Consider the following 22,309-nt stretch of genomic DNA (forward strand, 5'->3'; position numbering starts at 1 on the left):
CATTTTAAGTGGCTGTAAGTTTAAAATACTGTTTTTGCGGTAAATTTGCTGCTGTGATGTTTTACAGTGATGATTTACTGCTCCGTCCATTTGGTGGATCATATTTGCCCCTTTTATTTATTTATAAAACTTCAATTTTTAGCTACTCTGTTATTTTAAATTGCTCTTGATTGAAGTTTGAAGCAATTAATGTAAACGTGTCTTTGCCCCCCCCCGTGGCTAGCTACTGACGAAGCCAACCGATCGCCGGTCATTTGAGAGCAATTCACCCGACGTTAGTCGGTTATGTTTTGCGTTTTCTACAACATTCTTTGGCTTCTCAAGTGACTTTTTAGAAAGAAATGGAGATGAATTAAAATTCTTATCAGCTCGACAAAATGCCCGGCGACGATTTTAGGGTTGGGACAAAAGTGGAAGTAGTCGGGAAGGATCTGAGAGGTGTCGTGGCTTTCAGTGGTCTCACAAGTTTCGCAAGTGGCAAATGGATTGGAGTTGTGTTGGACCAACCGAATGGCAAAAATAACGGAACTGTGCAAGGAAAGACTTACTTCTCGTGTCAAGATAATTATGGTATATTTGTTCGACCAAATCAATTATCACTTCTGGAGGAAGCTCCAACTAGTACACCCGCAAAAGCGACATCGAAGTTGGCGAAGCCAACAAGTGCTTCGAAGTCATCGGGATTGAAGCCTCCTAGAGCAGCGGGTTCGGGAAGCAGCAGTTCTCTTGCGAAGTCTACAAGCCAGGTTTCGTTAGCTTCGGATGCTGGAGACGCAAAATCGTCTGCTTCCGCCAAAGAGGAGAAGACACCGAAGCCCACTGTAGAGCCTGTTAAGAAACAAGAGGTTGCTGACTTGCCACCAGAACCTGTAGTAGTGATCACTCCCGACCTTTCCCCGGCGGGAAATGCCACAACGGACGCTGCTTTGGTGGTCGAAAATGAAAGTTTGCGGGTGGAGATTCAAGATTTAACGGAAAAATTGAACACAATCAAGGTAAAGCGTGCCGAAGATCGGGATAAATTGAAAGACTATGGGACGCTGAAAATGCAGGCGAGTATGATTCCGGAATACAAAACAAAGCTTTCTGAACTGCAGAAAGAACTACAAGCGGCACAGAAGAAAGCCGAGGAAGCTGAGTCAAGTTATAACGCTAAAGTAGAAGAATACCAGGATGTTGGCGATACTTTGGAAATGCTGACTTTGGACAAAGAAATGGCAGAAGAAAAATGCGACACCTTAAAATATGAAAACGAAACACTAATTCTTAGGGTTAATGAGCTCGAGTCAGATTTGAAGGTAATCAAAGATGAAATTAAAACAAAGGGCACTGAAGGTGTTGCTTCGGACTATGAATACAAACAACTGGAGGCGCAGAATACTCGTCAAAAAGAGGCTTTGTTAAGACTTCGTGAATTAATGGCCGAGCAAAACGCTGTTAAAGACTCGTTAGAGAAAGAGAATAAACGTCTTGATGCTGTTGTTACTAGCATGAGCGCTGAGAAAGATAAGTTAGCGGCTGAAAAGAAGTCGACAGAGGAGGAAATGAATAATTTGAGAGAGTCGGTCGATGCAGCTTTCGGATCTGAGAAGATGATAGAAATGTTGACTGCTAAGAATCTCGAACTTGAAGATAAATGCGGACAGCAAGAGGAAACGATCGCTGAATTGGAGGAATTGATGGATATGAATAACGAAATTGAGGAAAATTTTAAGCAAACCGAAGCCGCATTGAGAGAGGATATTGATATGAAAGAATCGGAACTTCGAGCGCTCGGAACCCGAGCTGAACACTTAAGTGCAGTTGTAAATGACAGAGAAAATACAATTTTGAAATTCCGAAATCTGGTTCAACAACTAAAAGAGGAGATTGAAGGTCTAAAAAGCGCACAGCAAATTGATTCTCTGAGCTCATCTGTTGCTGACTTGAGAAAGGAATCTGAGGATCTGCAGGTTGGATCCACATTGTCATTTTCGCAGCCTGTAACCGTTCCACAATCAAGTGTGAACTCGGAACAGAAATCAAAGCAAGCGGCCCAATTGCTGCTCAAGTCTTTAGAATGTGAATTGAAAGATTTGGAGAACAAGGCATTTGATGACAATTTGAGTTATGTTCTCACTTACTTACCCGATGCGTTCTCAAGACCTACAGGAGATTTAGATTGTATCAGAGCCTCCGTACTTCTCCCCAGATTCTCTGAAAAAATCAATTTGCTTGTCAAGTATGTGAAACAAAAGAATGGAGCCTCGAGTGACGCCCCCGAATCAGGAAAGGCATCCTCGGATCCATCTGAGAGTCCGGCGTTTGCCATTAATATTGCAGTGCAGTTATTGAATTTACGAGTTGTAGTTGATCAAGTCTCGTATATTCTCAACTCCTGTTCGGTTGAGAAGTTTCTGCGTGTGGGTTCTGTCTACCCAGAAATGTTAGTACACGAAAAAGCAATCGATGCGTTGATCAATCTGTTCAAAAAAGACCAACTCGATTACACGTGCAGGCTGGACAGCGTTGGCAGAGCGCAAAATTTCTTCGATCAGCTGTTGAAAGCTGTTTTCATGGGTGAAAAAACTAATCTTCCGGAAGATTTTCTGGCATATCTGGCTGTGTTACAAGAATGTGCTCAAGTCATTAACTTAAGCTGTGACAAAATATCGTCTCACTTGAATCCGAATCTGGAATTTGACGATTTCCTGATTTACTTGAAGGAACAAGTTCAAGTTAGTCAAGAAATCAAGCGATCGACACGAAAGATCAAACGATTATTCCCAAATGGCGAAGAGCACACCCTCGCTATACAATCAGAACATATTAAAGAAATTCGCGAATACGTTGACATGATTAGACCCTATGCTCACGTATTCTATGAATTGAGTCGAGAAACTGAAATAGCCGCCTCGGTTCTCAATGAAGGCGAGTTCCTTTCTGGAGAACGGTTGTCAGAATTACGCGACCAGTGTTTCTCTGACGCAAACAAATCTTACGTGACTTTGAAACCTGTTCCAGTCAAAGTCCAGAAGTACACAGAAAACATTGCTCAGCTTGTCGAGCTCGGAGAATTTGAAGAAGTTGATGTTGTTCAATGCCAGCAACCAATTTACGCACACGCCGAGCAAACAAAAACTGAGTTGGCGAACCAGACTCGAACCGCGGAAGATGCAGACATTAAGGCTTCAGAGCTGAAGGAAGTGAAACTGAAACTTCGACAAAAGGAGGAAGAACTTTCAAGTATGAACGTGAAAATTGAGCTGATCGAGCAGAAATCGAAAACAGTTCCCAAAGCCATGGAAGAAAAAATGCGGGTTTTGCGTGACGAAGTTGAAAAGTCTAAACAAGAATTGGACGACTGTAAAAGGACACATGAAATTACGCTGAATGGCCTGGATCAAGAGATCAAAGAGCTTGAAACAAGTAACAAAGAACTGAAAAGCAAGATTGCCACGTTTTCGATGCGAGGATTGGTTGGGGGATTGTCAAAATACGCTACCAGCACAACCGCGTCTAAAGAAGAAACGGCGGTTAAGGTCGTGGACTCACCACTGTTGATGCAAGAACTATCATCACTTAGAAATGCTCTGAAATTCTCCCGACAAGAAGTTTGGAGGCTCAAGGGTGAGAAAATGCGAGAGAAATTGCTTAAGTTGAGACCCCTGAGGGTTCCTGAGAAACCTATGGGTCTTCAAAGTACGACCGGGTTTGTCAAACTGGATGGAGGAGATAAAAGCACGACATTGGGTTCCCTGACCAGACAAGCGTCGGCTCTCGTTTCGGAGCTAGATCGACTCTGTGTGACGCCAAGAGTTGTCGATATTACGAAACGAAAACCGGGAACAATCCATACCGTCGATAAATTGACGCCTGCACAACAACTTGTTGCAATGAAGACGCATCACTTGAAAGTTTTGAATAAACTGGAAACGCTGAGCGAGAAAGTTAGAAATTTCACAGCTGTTGAATATCCTTTGAAGAACGGGAACCAAGCGAACCCACAGAATTCTCTCTTTGCAGATCGAGAGGAACTGAAGCGAATTAAAGGTAATTTGAAGCCGACTTTGATTGCGAAAATCGAGTTACCCAAAAAGTCATCAGATGCGTCGACGGAGTCAACGAAAGTCTTCCTGAGTCGAGAACAGTTCTTTGAACTTCACAAAAACTTATTCAGACCACAGTGATCACAAATTCTTATACGGGATGTTGATGAATAGACTCGGAGATTAGATTTTGGGCTTTTAGAGTATGTGGGTTCTGTTACACAAAAAATTAATTTTAATTATTAAGCTTGTAATTAATTATTTAAGATTGGTCGTTTTCCACGAAAGGTTAAGTGAACAATATGAAGAATAAGATTCTGTCTTTTTGGTCTGTGAGTATCGCGTCAAATTGGTTTTGGGCAAGCATATTTTAACTAGGAACTCTGCTAGGCTTGATAGTTTTTAAGTCAATAAGATTGTGATTTAAAACCGGTTTTGCCATTGCAAAAACTTCAACGAGTAAAATTGCCATAATCAACAGGATTTGACGTCTCAAATGTTGATTGGACATGACCAATTTCGTATTTCCAGAAAGGATTAAATTCACTTTGGAAACCAAATGATTAAAAATTTCAGTACTATTTTGCTGTTTGTGTAGTTGACTCCATTTCTTTAATTAGGTCACCGCGTAAATGGGTACCCATTTAATTTAATAATATCACTGAGAATTGATGCGTGACATTTTGAGAGACGCTTTTATACGTTTTGATAAAAGTTGATATTGAAACATAGTTTTTGAGCCCTATTTTTATAGGAAATAATAATAATCCATGAATTGAACTGCAGGTATTAAACCAAGTGCGCATTATTATCGCTGATGTTTGCTATTTTTTTCATGCTTTCTAATTTATTACGCCGCAAAGTTAGTAAAATTTAATCAAAGCCCAGAATGTGTAAAGCTGCAAAGTCCTAAGGCTTTCAATGGGGAGTTGTGGTATTTTTGACGAGAATGATAGCATACGCTGCAATTAGTTTAAAGCAAAACTATTGGTATTTTGTCTTTGGTAAAATTCAAATCTGACAAGCTTCGTAACTTCATAAAACTTTTGTTGTATCTTCGGGCCCTTTAGATGACATATATTCACTACATTGTTTTATATTTCCAAAGAACCAAATGAAACGTTTTTAAAGTTGCTGACGTTTTTTGAATTGAAGTGTCAATTTTCTGAAATGTCAATGGTATTAGTTTTTAACGGTTACTCAAATTGCTTGTTAATACCATCGAAGGAAATATTGAGCAATTAAGTAAACAATTAAATAAGCAATTAATTAAATATTGAGCAATTATATTTCTCTTTTTTAATTGAAAATTTTGCTTGATTGTTTTGTTCTACATTCTTTCGATTTCTCTTCGAGTGAATTTTTGATGCTTCATTTCTTGATTTTGTGTGACCTAAATTGATCTCAATCATAAATTGGGTTTGTTGCTAAAACAAAACCGATTGTAAGATAAGCTAGGAGCCGAGCGGTTAAGCTATTGGTCTTTTACGGCGGAAGTTGGGAAGTTGCTTTTTCGTTTTGCTTTGTTAATCTAGATGACTTCTGAGCAATTATTTCTTGTTTTTCTGTTTCTCGTTTTAACGTGTCAAAATTCGTTTATAGTAAAATGATGTGATCGAGTGGTAGGGTCCGTTTTCTGTGGTTCTTTTTTAATGATCTGTATTACTTTTTGCTATATTGCATTGAAATTTTGGTGTATTAAGATTTTTTTGTGGTAATAAGCGAAGCAAAATAAGCGCAAAATTAGTTGCGATTGAGGATTGGGTTTTTATATGACTCTTGTTTTGTAGTCTCTTCTTAATTTTCAGTCGTTGTAAATCGGATTTCGTTTTGACTTTTTTGGCAATCGTCAATCGGACTTCTGTTTTGACTATTTTTCCGCAATTTTTTCAAAATTGTTTCAGAAAGTTTTTGTGAATAGGGAAAACCTAGTTTTTTGTGCTTTCTCTGTGAGAAGTTGTATTTTTCTCTTGACTGGTCCCGATTTATTTATTTTTGTTATATTGTCTCAGGAATTATATATAATAACATAAGTCAAATGTTTTGGCAAGCACTTCGAATGCCAGATGTTAGCGCGACGAGATCTCGAAACTAATTTTATTGCAAAATGGTAATGCTATTGGCAAACAACAATTCCGGTTCGGTTTGTACTTACGTTAGTGCTCATTTTTTTAAAAATCAGTAAATAACAAAAAAAAACGAAGAAAAGCTATGATGAGAATGAGTCAAGTCAGTGACTTTATACTACCATTATTAAGAAAGCCCAGCCGCTATATGTAAAGTTTCTTTGTCCCATATCGCCAACACGGGAAACGTGCAGTCAGATATAAAGCTAGGGAATGGTGTAAGGAATATAGAAAAAAGGTACTTTTTACATTTTGCAACCAACAACATACAAATTCCATTCTTACCTGCATGTCTTATCATAACTTGTTAGGTCATCTCAGGCATAATGGCTATACTTTTATAAATTCTTTATTTTAGTCTTCCAGAGTAGTGTTTGTCTTTAACTTGCTGGATTTAATGTTTTCATTTTTCTTGGTTTTTCTCTATTTCTCAATATATAATAATTGCGATAAAGTCTAATGTTACGTTGACAAGGACTTCGGATATGAGATTAAATTAGCTGGGATCTCGAAAACTGTTTTTTTCGGGAAAATTATTAATATCAAACAATCGTTCTTGTGGATTGGTATTAACGATGTTGGGCAATTATTGTAAACGTGTGTCTTTCTCTTTGCAAATTTTTCGTTTTTGGCCGTTTTATTCTAGAACGTTCTTTGACTTCTTGAGTGACTTTTTCACACTTCACTTCATTTTTGAGTGATATCAATGAGAGTGCTCTCGTTATTTGTTTGCTAATATAAAGGCGGTTGAGGATCAAAGCAGTTGTAGCTTAGTAGTTGAGATGTCAGACTGCTATCCTTGAAGGTCGAGAATTCGAACCCCTATAAGGGCGAAATTTTTGCGCCCATGAAAAATTTCTAAGCTTCTTCACTAAATTGAACTGACCCCCGCCTGTCGTTTGAGAGTAATCCATCCGACGTCAGTCGGTTTATGTTTGGGCAAGTGACCACTCAATTAATTTTAGCAAATGGTATCAAAAAACAAAGCAGAATTCTGAAATGGCGTGATATCAAGGTTCGAGTGAATGACATCGTATTTTTCGTTTATAGGGCAGCGAAGTTGAAAGGAGCAATTTGCCTCATGACAATTTTAACTGTTTATTATTTTTCTGTGTTTGTCTGCGCGTGCGTGTGTGTGTGTGTGCTCATGTGCGTGCGTGCTTGTGAGGTATGTGGCGTGTATCTGTGTGTGTGTGTGTGTGTGTGTGTGTTTTTGTGTGTGTGTGTGTGTGTGTGTGTGTGTGTGTGATTGCGTGTATTTGTTTGTGTGTGTGTGTGCGCGCTCGTGCGTGCGTGTGGATGAGTGAGAGAGAGAGAGAGAGAGAGAGAGAGAGAGAGAGAGAGAGAGAGAGAATGTGTGTGTATTTGACATTATTTGTAACACTCAAGAAGTTATTTTTCAGCTGAAATACGTGATCTTATTGACTGACTTCATTGGCTTAATAACTTTCAACAGTAAGGTGACTTGAGGTTATCATAGACCATTTCAAAGGATCAATAACGGACTCAAATGCAACAACAAGTTGCTGATAATAACACGGATGTGTTCCTGATGTTACTCCAAGCTTGCTGGTGATCGTTTGCAACCCCCGAGACTACGTTCCATGTTAACATTATTATTTGCTAGGTAATGACATACATTTTGACCGGGGATAACGTACTGGGTCAACATCAATATCATTAGCTACGTATATTCTACGAACAAAATTTTGAGTTAGATGTTCAGGCAATTGTGGTCAGATGCATTAAAATAGCTGCAATTGATTATTTTGACCGTTGTAGAGTGTCTAAAGTGCGCCCACTTTGATTTTGTATTTGTTACCTTGTTTATCACTGCAGCTGCTCTTCTAAAAACAGACACAAAAGTAAGCTAAGAAAACAGCTAATTTAGAAAATTATTTGATACTTGACTTGGTACTTGATTTGTTTATTTGTAAAAAAATAGAAGCAACGAAACTCGGTGAAAATACCAAAAAATGTAGCACTAAAAATTTTAAAGATATTTTAGGTTTAGGGTTAATATCCTCACAATAAAATGTTTGTGATAAAAATATCGTGGTCTTCTCAATTTGCCCGAGACCTGCATTTGCTTTCTTCAAGCAATATTTAGCTCTGCACGTACTCTAATTTGCTCAAGATAATTCATTATATTCTGGGAGAATATCAAGGTGCACCTCTAAGCATTACAGACTTCGACTTAAATTTCTATCGCGGCCTTTTTTTACCTTAATTTAAAGGTAATATATTGAAACACCCCCAGAAGCTTCTTGCAAAAAATTGCTTGAAAACGTTTTCCCATGAAACGATCTTGTTTTCGGCAATTGGTTTGAGAAGTTCAGAATATAAATAAATATACCAAGTGCCAAAATGTCTTTCTTGGCAACATTTGGTCGAGTTTTTATTAAAATCTGGATATTTCCAGCTGATGCTCTTTTCAAGTTGGAAACTGACATCGGATGTAATAACTCGGATGTTTATTGTAAACAACTAGATATTAAAAATAATATGAACATTATTACCAGGCGAATACGGAAGTTAATAAAGAGAACTAATAAATAATTTGTCAGAAGATGAAATGATGCCAAGTATATTAAAGCAAACAATGACAAGCAAAATTTTCACCATTTTAAATTAAATGCGAAAAAGTAAATATAATTTAATTAAGTGATACCATTTTAAATCCCAGAATAGATCCATTTCCAAACTTGTTTTCACTTTGAACAGTTGAAAAAAGTTAATTTTGTTAAATAATTTTAATTTTTTTTTTTTGGTAAATTGTGAAATTTGAGGGAAACCGAAACTTTGATACGTGAAAAGTCTTTGGTGCTTGCTACCAACAGACACTAATTTAGCTGAAGAAACTTCGGCTGTGACATAATCAGAATGTTGCAGTTGAGTTTTGGGCCTCGCGATCGAGGCATACAACGGCAATGGGGGCATACTATTGCACCCCTAATTGCACTCTGCTTTCTGGTTGGAAGGTAAGTCTGCAGTGAATTAAACTCCGACCTTCGCGCGTGCTTTAAAGTTTATTACCGTCGTTGCCAAAATGAAATATTAGCAACGAATGCTGGTTTGAAATAGCAACAATCAATTCGCCATTCTTGGCATAATAATGGTAAGTAATGATTAATTGTACAGTGGTTTCAGTTAGCGCGCAAAAAATGTCAGTTTAAAATTGTTCGTTCTATCGTAGGGACTGATGTGATGAAATTTTTTATAGGTAATGCTTATTGAGTTAACATTTCATTAAATTAATGAGAAAACATTTCCGACTGCGGCCATTTTTGCACTTTTGAAACGCAAAATTTCACGTTAAAAAATTTCAAACTGGAAAAATCAATTTTTAAAAATATTCAATTATTAGAACCTGTTTTAAATTAGACGTTCTACTGCAAACAAAACTCATGTTTGAACTTTTTGTGCGTAGTTTAGTTATGACTAGAGTTATGAAACTGCGGATGTGGACAAAAATCTATAAAATAAATCTTGTTTCTATATAACAGAAATTTTGTTAAATGGAAATTCTAGTTCAGCAAACGTGGGTTGCAGCAAATCCCGGTTTTAAAAAAAGGAGTCAAAGGGCATCAATTTTAACTTGCATATATAATTCTTAAGTCTGGTGATTGTACTTAAGTCAGTTTTATGTTTATTGGTTTACTTATCTTAACCCCATTATCCAGTGTAAAATAAGATGAAGATAACTAAACGAATAAACAGAAGAGTACAATCGCACCATTCAAGCACCAGCCTTAGATTTATATTTGAACGTCAAATTTGATGCCTCTGTGCTCCAAATTTTGCAACAACCCTTGTTTGCAATCGAGCAATTCCTTTTATGTAGGAAAAATTTGAAATTTGAAAATCCACAAACGGAAACTTCATAATTTTTAAATCAATGAAAATTGCGCAGTCGGCAGAAATTTGCAGTCGTGCCAGTTTCAAGTCATCGACAAACGATAACGGATAGAAGGATTATTGTAAAAATAACAAAAAAATGGGCTTCAAATTTTTATTATAGTTGTACCCTGAGATAACGTGCCCAGAATTATGCATGCACAAGCTTCAAAGTTTTTTGCATGTTGATTTTGATGACCTGTGACTTTTAGATTTTTCTCATTTTGTATGGATTATTAACCACCCACGTTTGCAACCTATCAATTCATTAAAATCGAACCATTTTGAAATTAAAATAAAAACGTGTACCATACTTTTTATAATCAATTATTTGCAATTTCTTGTTTGAAATGAATCCTTTCATGGTCATTGAGCAAATCTTGATTTTGAAGTATAATTTTTGTGACTCTGCTCCAACTCACTGGGAACTTCTGCGTTTATCAAGAGCCGCGTAGGGGTTCGAGGTTTTAATACAGCATTTCGATGCGACTTCTGCAGTCATGTTTCCTTGCTTAAAACACGCAACTTGCACATTTAAAATTGCCGAAAGTTCATCGAAGTCAGCTTCTCGTGTATACAAAAGCTCCTATGTATATAGGAACTTCTGGAAATTTAACTTCTGGCATTGCAAACTTTCGGCATTTTTATAACGTGCGCGTGTGTGTTTTAACAATGCCTTTCATAATAGCGAATAAAAGTTTCGGTCATTTGTTAACGTGATATAACAATATAGGTTTATGGGTCTTTCCCATGATAGCTACCCACAAGATTTGTGGTCATATAATGTGTCCCCCCCACGCACACCCACACACGTACACCCAATCGAAGTAAACACACCATAATGGGCGGTATAATGGGAAAGACCCGATATTTGCCCAAACCTTAACAGAAACTAAATATTCTTAAAACTTCCACAAAAAATCTACGAGGACTCACTTAGTAGAGGAGAGAGCCCTGTCTGCAGTTATTTTAAGTTATTTGAGAAATCTTTTTGATGATGGTGATTTAAATGAGCGGAATAATTGGATCCAATCTCCTACATGATAGTTAACTTTTAAGATCAAAAATTCGTTTGCAACGTTTTATTCCCCCAAAAGGTCAAAAATTTTCTCAGGATTTTGAGATGAAATTTTTCTTATTGTGTATAAGATAATTTTCAAACTGATATGAAATGATAAGCGCGTAGCTCAAAAATGGGATCAATAATTATGATTTGAAAATAGTAAGAGGTGATCTTAATTAAAGTTTCCTAAGATACTTTATTTTTAAAAACGTATAGATACCTCTAAATATCAGAATTACTGGTAACTGCTTTCAAAAGAAAAACGTTTTGGAAATTGCGTTCAGTTGGTTTTTTCCTCAATAAACTTAATTTGTTTTCACCAAAAAAACTCGAACCTTGAAATTGTAATTAATGTTTGGGTATTTTTTACGATATGCTGACACGCGTCTTCTACAGGCAACCCGCTCCATTTATGATTGATGCATCCAGGTCAGCACCAGTTATGATGTACCCAGTTATGCTTCTTTTTGTTTTGCTTTACAGTGTGGGCTCAACCGAGTTGGAGAAACACTTCTGCGAGAGAGCTCAAATGGAAGACATGCCTGACGTGATGCTCCCTTTCCTGGGTGGAGTAAAGACTACTGACCTTTACTTCGCAAATAAAACTCAAGGACCTCAGGTACGCTGTGAATAAATAGTAAACAAACTTCACTAGTTCGCTAGAAATTCGTATTTTAAATTTGCATGTTTTTGTAGGTGTTCTGCCCGAAACATCTGCCCAATCTCTACTTTGACATCACTGTAAAGTATGCCAAAAAACTCGTACTCGTGAGCCATGATCCGACCAAACGCATGTGCTACTACGAGGGGTGAGTTAGTTGCTCTCTTCTAAAATCGTTTTTCGCCGTTGTTTTGCTCTATTCCTGAATATTCCTGAACGCCTGCCATAATAACTCTTCTGAAGAAATTCTGCTATTTGTTCCTGCACCCTGCACTGGGTGCTGGAAATGTTGACTGCTTAACCAAATGTTATAAGAGTTCGGGGGGGGGGGGGCAGAATAGATCCCAAATTTATAAAGAATTGGTATCTTTTCCGTTTATGCCCCCTCCCCCCTCCTAACGTATTGGGGGGGGGGGGGGGGGGCAGAAACGGAAAAGGTCCAAGAATTGATTCAATTCGTGTTAGGTGATCTGTCTTTGGTTTCATGTTGTGACTGTTTATCTAGTTAATTACTGTTATTGTCAATTTGTGTGTTTGTAGGGAAGTTAAAGGCAACTGGAGACAGAAACAGCTGAAAGAAGATGATACGATTGCTGACAAGTGCTGTAATCAGTACAAGGGAGAGAATTGCGATCAGAGTAAGACATTCTAGAACATTCTTTGTTCATATTTACTTACAGGTGTCGTGAGTTATAGTGTTACAATTTTCACAGATTAGTAATAGGGAGAAGCACTATATCTCCACAAAAAATTAAGCGCATTTTTAGTGCGTCGCAGAATTTTGGTTATTGACCTCTTATGCTGTGCGCAAAAATACTTAACCGATCCTTGCGGAAATCTGAATTGCGAAAATTGTTTTGCAAAGGAATTTTTTTGCCATCAAATCTGATTAAAAATTTTGGGCTAATTTGTTTGGTAATTTCTCTGAATCAGTTGTTTGTGATGCTTACCTATCGAATTGGATTCGAAAAACGAAGAAACTATCGGAAGCAAGTGTTTTTTATCCAGTCTAGAATTTGACTCTCAAACAAGCCTGCACAAATTAAGTAAAATAAACTGAAATCAAGCCACGAAAAACTAGAAAGTGAACGAAACTTGAGAATTGTCAATGACAATGAACTCCAAGAAGGAGTTGTTATGAAGAAAGGAGTTGTTATAAGGAAAAGAGAAAGAACGACTTAATTTCTTTGCTTTACAAGTGTTTACATACGAAAAACGTGGAAAAATAACGAGGTCATGAACATGTTCTATTAAAATTTGCCCAAATATAAAAGCTACCTTTGGCTTGGTGAAAAACATCTAGAAAATTCTCTTTTGATGAGATCTATCCCTTCTGAAAACGAATAGTCGTAATACCTCATACCAAAAGTTCCAACTAAGAGTTGAATTGTAAGTCGAGTCAAGTTATATTTTGTAAACAATTTCCGCGCATATTTTATCTGCTTTTTTCTTTTGTTGATTTGTTTATTTGTTTGCTGCAGACGACAGTGAAGGTGACGAGTACTCCCTACCTGGCAGCCTGGGCAGTCAAAAGTGGAATGAACAGCAGTACAGGAAATTCCTCGTCTCTGAAGGACTCATCGACAAAAAGTACACCAGTAAGTCTGATCAGTACTGTTAGCATGTCGAAAGTACATCCTAACTTCGGTTATGCTCATATTTCCGACTAAATATCTACTTGAAGGTAATCTTGGTCATAGATATGGATTCTGCACTGTTGCTACACCTGCTTGTACACCCGCCCACCGCCACTTAAACCACCACTACCAGCATGTACTATCAAAATAGTTCCCACCAGAAATTAATTACTAAAAACTCGTACACTCTGGTGTTACTCTAAAATCATCATAGCTCGACAAGTACTTCCGCACGTTATTGTATCCGTTCTCAAATTTGACCATGTCATGACGCCATTCCATAATTGGGGTGTGTATATAATATGTGTACTGGTTTCTCTTCCCTGGTTGAAAACGACCGTCTATAACCATAATCAGCGTAAAAATACGGATTAACTTGTTCACACATAATACTGAAAAGAAAATCATATAAGCTGTACTTAATACTATCCAACGGATTTGGATTGTAATTGTGCGCTGTTTTTACGACTCGAAGAAGTGTTTCTTTTTAAAGCAATTTTGTTCAAGTAAATTTGAAGCAGGTAATGATACGTTAAATAGTTGTTTGACTGTAGAACTAAATCGGAGAGTGGAGCTGAAAGACCGCTGTTTTTTCGGTTAAGAGGTTTGGATTGGCTATGTTATTAATTTTAAGCTTGTGTGATTGTTTTTTGAAGTTTGTAGCTAATCAGTTTATAATTTTGGTAATAATTCTGTTTATTATCCTAAATACAAGCAAGTTTTATCCTAATTTGGAGCTTTTTCCAGCTTTGCAATTATCATGGCATTTTTTTTGAATTTTTTTGACATTTGGGAATTGAAAATACACTTTTTGCTTGGAGGAATATTAAGCTACCATTTTTTTTACAGTTTTGTTTGGCATAAAACAGTATTCTTGTAGAAAAAGTTGATTAATGTCGCAGAAAATCGGGAAAATTTGTAACAAATTTTTGGCAATTTTGAGCAATTTTTTATTTTGTAAAATTAGAGAAGTTTGCGAGTCTATGCTTGTTGTTCTTTTGAATGCTTTAAATTGCGTAAAAGAAAATTTTTTTAAGTTGCAATTGTATTAAAGAAAGAAGTAATTAGAGACAATTACATTAGCAATCAACAACAAATAATTTCGTTAATATTATAAACTTATAATTTCAAATCTTTTGCAACTTAAGCATCTGACAATATGTCTTTTAAAGTTTGTTAGTACTGCTGCTGGCATCACTTGACTAGGACCATCGGACCTTTTGATGACCTATCAAGTGAGTGGCGGTTCTGTGCGGCCTGGTTTGTACAGCAATGCTAACTTACTTGAAAACAATTTATTATTATTAATTGACTTTTTCTAATTGTTTTATTCAGTTGGTTTCTAAGGGCTAGTTTTTTTTCAATATTTGATTTCATGTTTGTTTTTTATTAGTTCATGAGTTGTTGTATTTGGTACTAGCTCATAGATAGGGTAGTTTTTGGGAGTCCGACTATTTTCTGCCTACTGTTTTTTTAAGAACTGTTCGCACTTTTTTCGTCTTTTGTTTTTATCAATGAGAAGTCACAAAAATTATAGTGATTTTAGTCACACCGAAGGAAGAAAACAGAACGAAGACCGAGTAGTTATAAAGCGTTTCTAATGAAACGCTTTTGCTTTTGTTTTTTTGCTTTCTTGTCTCCTTATCTTGTTTATCATGGTTGCAGGAATCATTGACCAAATGACCCTTATCACCCCAATGCGGCATTTTGTAATGCTCTCAATGATTTAAGTTTGTAGCTAATGTTTTCATTGGCTCGGAAACATTGGTTTGGAATAATTTGTGCTTTAAAACTGTACTTTGGAAGTTTTAGTGAGATTTTGAATCTTACCTTCATTTGTTGTTTTTGTCACAGTCTTCCTAAGATTAAGATTTATTGGTTGATATTGGATTGAATAGATATTATATGCTTTGAAATATAACATTTAATGATGTTATGCGCATAAGAACGTAAATAAATTATTTTATTTAATTAATTTTTTTTTAAATAAGTTTTCTTAAAGATTCTGACGCCACTAATTTTCAAACATTTCGATTCTTGCCAATATTCTGATCAAGCCTTTTTTGTTACTTTGTTTGTCATTGGTTTTCGGCAACAACTTTGACTTATACTTGCTTAGGACGCGTTATGTGTACGGTTTATAAAAAAAATTTGTAATTTAATTTGATGATTTTGACACCACTATTTTTAGAATTTTTTTAAAGATTTTGTTAGGGTCATTTGCCTTGTTGACTATCTTGTAGTTTTGTTAGTTTTAGCTAATTGAGTTCGCTTTCATTCCTTGTCTCTGAACACTGAATTAATCTAAAGATATAAAAATTTGCTAAAAATGTTTACTGTTTTTCGCGTTCACCGACCTTTGAGTGGACCATCTTCCAATCTCGTTCGTTCTCTAATACAAACATTTATTACCGGACAGATCTATATTTTTCATTCAAACTGCGATTTGTCACTTCAGCCAGCCTGCTTGACAACCGGGTGATGTGCACGTGCAAATCGGACACCATGTTTGACTGGAGGACTTTTGATGGTCACATCTTCCCCTTCCAGCCTTACAAAAAGGTCAAGTATCTGTTAGCGCAACACAACCGGGAAGACGGCAAACCCAGCTTCATCTTCTACAACAAATTTGGATGGAGGAAAGATGAGAAAGGTGTCGGACATATTTCAAAGGTTTGATTTTACATAAATTTTTCGATAACTAATTGCTCACAAACGAAGTTTGAAGCAATTATATTAGTCCTGTTGGTCTTTTTTTATGCGATTTTTTTTGCTTGACTGACTTTTCGTCTGTTTGTCTGACTCATTTGACTTTTCATCCTTAAAAAGGGGATAAACAGGAAGCGCCCAGCGGGCATTAAGTTTCACTAGAGGCCCTTAGCCGCGTTTAGTAGTCCTTCAAATGCTTAGTGAGGTGAATCTACTGGAAAGGCCGTAGTTTAAGGTTAAAAGGTCGTTTTTAGTTTTTGAGCCCAAAATGTTGCATTTTCGTGTTTTTTCGTCATTTTTTCCAATTCTTTGTTGGACCAGCCTGAAGTTGAGGTTGGTTAAAGTTAATAAAGGTCTTTTTACATCTTATGACCATTTTAAGAGCTATATGTTTTGGTACTCCAAACAAAGACACAAAAATTAATACTGATTTTTTTTAAGAGATTTATTGAAGTTTTTTTGAAAGTTTTTGTCATTTTTGGAGGTTTTTCAGAATTTTAGCATTTTTTTTTTACAAAAATGCCATTTATTTGACATTTTATGTCATTATTCAAGATTTTCCGGCCCCAGTGGCCTCAAAACCTCCTTAGGTGTTTGATAAAAAATTGGTGAAAATTTTTTATTGGCCATGGAGTAGTTTTCAACTTTTGAATATCACACATTTTAGCAATTTTTTGATAACTTGCAATTTTTTTTCGATTTTTTTTGAAAATCTTGTCATTTTTAGGTTTTTCAAGCCTTAAGAGCAAAGGAACCTTCTCTAGGGTTTGATATTAGGTTAACGCACAGTTTCTGATGTAATGGAATGTTTTTCAAATTTTTAACAGTACGAATTCTAGCTTTTTTTTGAAACAAACTTGCTATTTTTTCACTTAATTTGAGACTTAGTGTCATTATTCAGGTTTTTTCAACCTCAAGGGTCAGAAAGGCTCCTTAGGGGTTTGATATTAAGTTACTGCAAAATTTTTATTGGCCATGGAATAGTTTTCAACTTTTTAATATCACAATTTTTTGCAATTTTGATGAAACGTGCAATTTTTTGTCAAGTTTTTTATGAAATTTTTTGTCATCTTTTAGGTTTCCCCAGCCTCAAGAGCCAAGGAGCCTTCTTAAGGTTTTGATACTAGTTTAGTGCATAGTTTCTAGTTGTAATCGAATGTTTTGCGACATTTTAATATCACGAATTTACGCAATTTTTTCAAAAAGTTTTTGCAAAATTCATCAATAATTTTGAATTAATTTGATTTTTTTTGGCACCAGGGTCCTCCTCCTGCGAGGACTGATTATAAGGTGCTGCAGATAATAAGTTTTAGAGTTAATGGGATGGTTATCAATATTTTAATGACTGGAGTTTTAGCAATTTTTGATAAAAATTTAATTTGTTTTTAATAGCCGCCCTCACCTTCTCAGCCGGCTATTATAGCGCTCCTATTTTTTTTACTTCGTCGAATAAAAAAATGTTTCGCTTTACCTCATTTTGCCGCTTTTTCAACATTTTGCGTGATATATTTTTGACTTCTCTAGGCTAGTTTCTCTCTTCTCTCATTCTGCTAAAAGTGATTTTGAACATCAGTTGCTCAGCAAAGCAATTCAAAATGAACAGAGTCAGTATAAAAAATTGAAGTCAGAAGTAGAAACGGGATAAACCCATAATGCCCAATTTTAGATGCCCGCTATTTGAACGTCGTTCCTATAAGTCATAATTACCATCTCTAATGCTTATTGGTATTGATAGTAGCCCCTGTAGCCTCTCTCTAAGAAACAGAACCACGTTATGTTCAACTACGAAATGCCATCATAATAAATCGGACTTAAAAATTGTTTTTGTACAAAAATCTTTTTTTTTCAATATCTTCTATTCTTTCAATCCCAATCATGCTTATTGGAATCAACGGCGGCTATTTTCCGGCAATCTGCCGGGTATGTTTTCAATTTTTCGGAAAATTATTATCATGTTCCAAATTTATGTATCTTTATGAGCCAGTGAAACTATTTAACGCCTGAAATAGGGGTATTGGATAGTGTATTGAGAAGGTGAAATTGTTCTGAAGACCTTAATATCACGAATTTTAGATTGTTGAAATTTGCAATTGGAAAAAGGACAAAAATTATTGAATGTTTTGTCCTTTTCTGAGCTTAACGATCATTACTGGCCAACGAAACTTTTTAGTTCCTGCAGATGGGTTTCGTTGCAGAATTTCAGAGACAATAAATGGTGTTGAGCATTTTCGACTACGAAATCTGGAAACTTTTCGTTTGAGTTTTGCATTTTTCAGTTTTTTTCTGATTAATAACTAAATTACTAACAAGGCTAGAAACCTAGAAGTTGCGGAGTCGAATCGCAACATGAAAAATATTCTTTGCTCTCTCTCTCTCTCTCGCTGTCGGTTGGGTTTTCTTTCCTTCTCTTTCATGGTCATGTTTTATCTCTCTCTCACACACTCTTTCTCTCTTTCTTGAACTCTTTAATTCTAAGTCATCATCTATAACCCTCATTAACGTTGAATTATAGTAGAATTTTTTAAAATCAAAAATGACATAACCCGCTTTTTTTAGAAAATCATTGTTAATTGCTCTCAAACAAAATTTGTAGCAATTATTTTAATCCTGTTGGTCTTTTTTATGCGTTTTTTTTGCTTGAACGATTTTAGAACTGGCCCATTAGATTTTTTGTCCTCTTAATCGGGATTAAGAGTTAGTGGGTCTGAAAGAGCCTTTCAGCTCACCAGTTTCCAAGCATGCGATTCACGGAAACTGTTTTGGAGATATATACTTATGGTGTGAAGGGCGGTTCTTAAAAATTGATCACCCACCCCACCCCCATCAGCACCCCAATCCTCACCCCTGCACATCATTCAGGCAGTAGGGGCCCAATGCAGCCAAAGATTCCCCACCGTCGTGTTGAAACAGCCTTCAATAGTTGTCAGTCAATCAAGGGTTATTTGATCAGTGAACAACCCAATGCCAGTCAGAAAAACGCTAATCAACAATCAAAAGATAAACCTCAAAAAACCGTATCAAAACTACAATTTTATATAATTTTTTTCAGAAACGGCCATGCATAACCTTGAAGTGCGAACTCTTAGTAGAAATATACCTTATAACTTATATAGCACCTCCAGATTAAATAACGAACAAGAAAAGCTATTGCAAAAATTTTGTATTCAGAAAAAAACATCAAAACACTAAACAAGAAAACGGAAATTTTTTTACACCTAATTTTTTCGCTCGTTCTCAGTATGATGCTTGAACAAAAACAACTCTAATTTTTTTCTCTCCTTTCTCTTTCCCTGCTTTTGCATACTTCTTATGCGGCATTTGACTTCTTCTAAAACATCCTCAGAAAATAGAAAGATCACCATTACTCCTGTTCGAGTTGTAAAAGAGAGAGAAGGGGACATCGAGATTGGTTGTTTTGTAATTTTTAAACAGAGCAAGAATTGTATGCATGAAAAATTTTTCGCTTAGCGAGCGAATTTCATTGTTCCCGTGAGTCCTTTTCAAATGTTTTTTTTTTGGGTTAAAAAGTGATGTTTTCTAAAAGGCTATTGCATACTGAATTAAAAGAATGCAGCTCGGTGAGATGCGTTTGTGGGTAATTTCCCGACCCTGCTCATCTAAATTTGTGACCTAATTATCTAACAAATGAGGAAGAGATAAAAATGAGATAGAGATTGTTTGTAAATGATTTGTATGTGTAAAACATGTGAATGTATTAAATGTTGCCACATTTTAGGGCTTATGAGACCTGCAATTATCGAGACTACAAGACAAATCATTCAACAAAAACAATTATCAATTACAGCCAAATTCTATTTCTTTGAAAAAAAACTTAATAAGCACATCAAAATAACATCGAACAAAACCTAAGCTATTAAAAATAACTTCGAATTCACTTTTAAAAATATGGTTCTTGTCCTTAATGATAACAGGTGACAATTCGACAAAGAGAGATAAAATGCAAAGTTCGAAAATGCGGTTGTTTCTATGAAAACAATTAGTTTTAAAGCCATTGACAATTTTAAATATCCTCTGAAAGCATTAAATGGGTTCATTCATACCTCACTAGTATGCCATCGAGACTAGACATTATCGAGATGAGTATGACTACAGAATGGAACGTTAAATACTGGCAAAAATTCAGTTTTTAATTAAGTTGTGCGCGGAAACGGTGTTGAAGCCGTTATAACGATTCACTAACAACATTAAATATAATCAATTATGCCTACTTTTGACGTCTTTGGGATCTTGCATTGGTATGGTCATGCGCGAGACGACAAGTAAACCTCAAAAGTTGGCAAATGTCCAACAATAAGCTTTTTGAAATCAAAACTCGTGGTGCCAAAGCTATAAAACCATTAGTTCAGACGCGTAAAAGCCATAAGAGTTAAATTACATTTCACTGAAATATTATTTTACCAAAATTATGCTATAACTGACAGTATTAAGATAACAAAAGGGGCAATTTCGAAATTTCACTAACATTGTTTATAAAAAAATTTTATTCAAAGTCATAAGTATCATCAGGTATCAACTGAAAATGATATTTTCATACGACTTATGAAAGCCAGAAGGATCTTCGATTAGAAAGTTTGGATCTTGGGACCTCAAAAAGAACAACAAATGCAGGCAAAATCTAAGAATTCAATTAAGTTTTACGAAAAGATTTTGTCTGTGTTGTAAAACCAGAAGCTTTTCTCTGAAAACATAAAGTGTGTTCATTAGGACTCATTTTCTATTTATTATGATCTGTCATTCTTTGAAACTGGATTTGAAATTTTGTGAGATTTGCTTAACGTAGAAAAAAAAGAAACAGAATGCAAAAATTTTTTTATAAAAAGAGACAGCGCCCTATAGAATCGGAATAAGTCGGGATTGTAAAATGGATTGTCTTGGTTGTTTGACTTAATCTGGCTTTTTCTGCTTTTCGCGATCTCTGGATATGAATAAGTTATAATACAAACTAACTTTTTCGGCGAAGACTATTTTGATTCCTTTGCGGAAATATTGCAGCTATGTTTTCAAGATCTGTTCACTTTTTTCGATATTTTGTTGCCAATGAGAAGTCACATTTGGAATACTGATTTTAGTCACGCTGAAGTAATGAGAAGAGTGAAAACTGAATAGTTTTAATATGCTCAATTTCTTCAAACTGCTTTGAAAATAGAGTGTTTGAACAAACTGATTTTAGAAAATACGGAATTTAGAAAATTCAGGAACTGATTTTAGAAAATTCGAAAATACGATTATTTTTATGAAAACAACTAGTTTCAAAGCCCTCGAAAATTTTAATTATCCTCTGAAAGTTTTAAATAGGTTCATTCATACCTCCCTAGTATGCCATCGAGACTAGTAATTATCGAGATGAGTATGACTACAGAAAGGAACGTCTAATACTAGCAAAAATTCAATCTTCAATTAAATTTTGCGCGGAAACGGTGTCGAAGCCGTTATAACGATTCACTATTAATACAAATATAATCAATTATGCCTACTTTTGACGTCTTTGGGACCTTCCATTAGAATGGTCATGTGGCGAGGCGATAAATAAACCCTCATAAGCTGGCAAATATCCTATAAAAGCCTTTTAAAATTAAATCTCTGGGTATCAAAGTCATAAAACCATTAGTTCAGACAGGTAGTTGTTTGAAATTTTAGTGAATTAGTTAGTTTGTCATAGAAAAATTTCTAAATATCCAAATTAAATTGTGCGTTTTGCATAATTATTTAGTTCAATTAACGAAAAATTGGTAAAATTTTAATTCCAGAACACTCTGATATCTAGGCAGAAAAAAATTAATGCTCTATGGAGTTTGAGAAGATTATGTCAGCAGTTTTTAGTACTGTTTAATACTGAGTTTTTTTTTCAAATCATTAGTACAATATTTTGAATATTGCTTCAATTCTTATTTCAATATTTTGGCCAGAAAAATGGAATCAAACATTTCGGTGAGCATTTATCTATCTTTGAAAATGAAATCGATAACATCATTGTTAAAAACTTAACATACCTTAGCAAAATTACGAAAACTAGGGCAAGAATTGCGGAAATTGTGAATAAAAACAAAAAAACAACGGAAATCAGTCGAATTTTCGCAAAACTTTTAAGCTCAATAACTATTTGGAAAAACACCAAAAACTCTTTTGAATTTTGTTTGCTACGCTTCACAGGATTTCTAAGGATGCCA

General features: G+C 35.6%; 2 protein-coding genes across 2 annotated transcripts in view; both read left to right on the forward strand.

Annotated features, from left to right (window-relative positions):
* Nucleotides 1–304: 304 nt before the first annotated feature.
* Nucleotides 305–4,299, forward strand: LOC142348696 (dynactin subunit 1-like). The gene has a single exon (XM_075400146.1). The coding sequence runs from the start codon at nt 378–380 to the stop codon at nt 4,167–4,169; it is 3,792 nt and encodes a 1,263-aa protein (XP_075256261.1). The 5' UTR covers nt 305–377; the 3' UTR covers nt 4,170–4,299.
* Nucleotides 4,300–8,880: 4,581 nt separating this feature from the next.
* The window catches only part of LOC142348706 (uncharacterized), a 148,440-nt gene continuing 135,011 nt past the window's right edge, over nt 8,881–22,309 (forward strand). The window contains exons 1-6 of the mRNA XM_075400159.1: nt 8,881–9,135; nt 11,598–11,733; nt 11,811–11,923; nt 12,316–12,413; nt 13,257–13,373; nt 15,871–16,085. Coding sequence (XP_075256274.1) covers nt 9,038–9,135; nt 11,598–11,733; nt 11,811–11,923; nt 12,316–12,413; nt 13,257–13,373; nt 15,871–16,085 — 777 coding nt within the window. The 5' untranslated portion in view covers nt 8,881–9,037. The remainder of the gene's footprint in view (nt 9,136–11,597; nt 11,734–11,810; nt 11,924–12,315; nt 12,414–13,256; nt 13,374–15,870; nt 16,086–22,309) is intronic.

The sequence above is a fragment of the Convolutriloba macropyga genome, chromosome 10, assembly GCF_964194025.1.
Source record: "Convolutriloba macropyga chromosome 10, txConMacr16.3, whole genome shotgun sequence".
Taxonomy (NCBI): Eukaryota; Metazoa; Xenacoelomorpha; order Acoela; family Convolutidae; genus Convolutriloba; species Convolutriloba macropyga.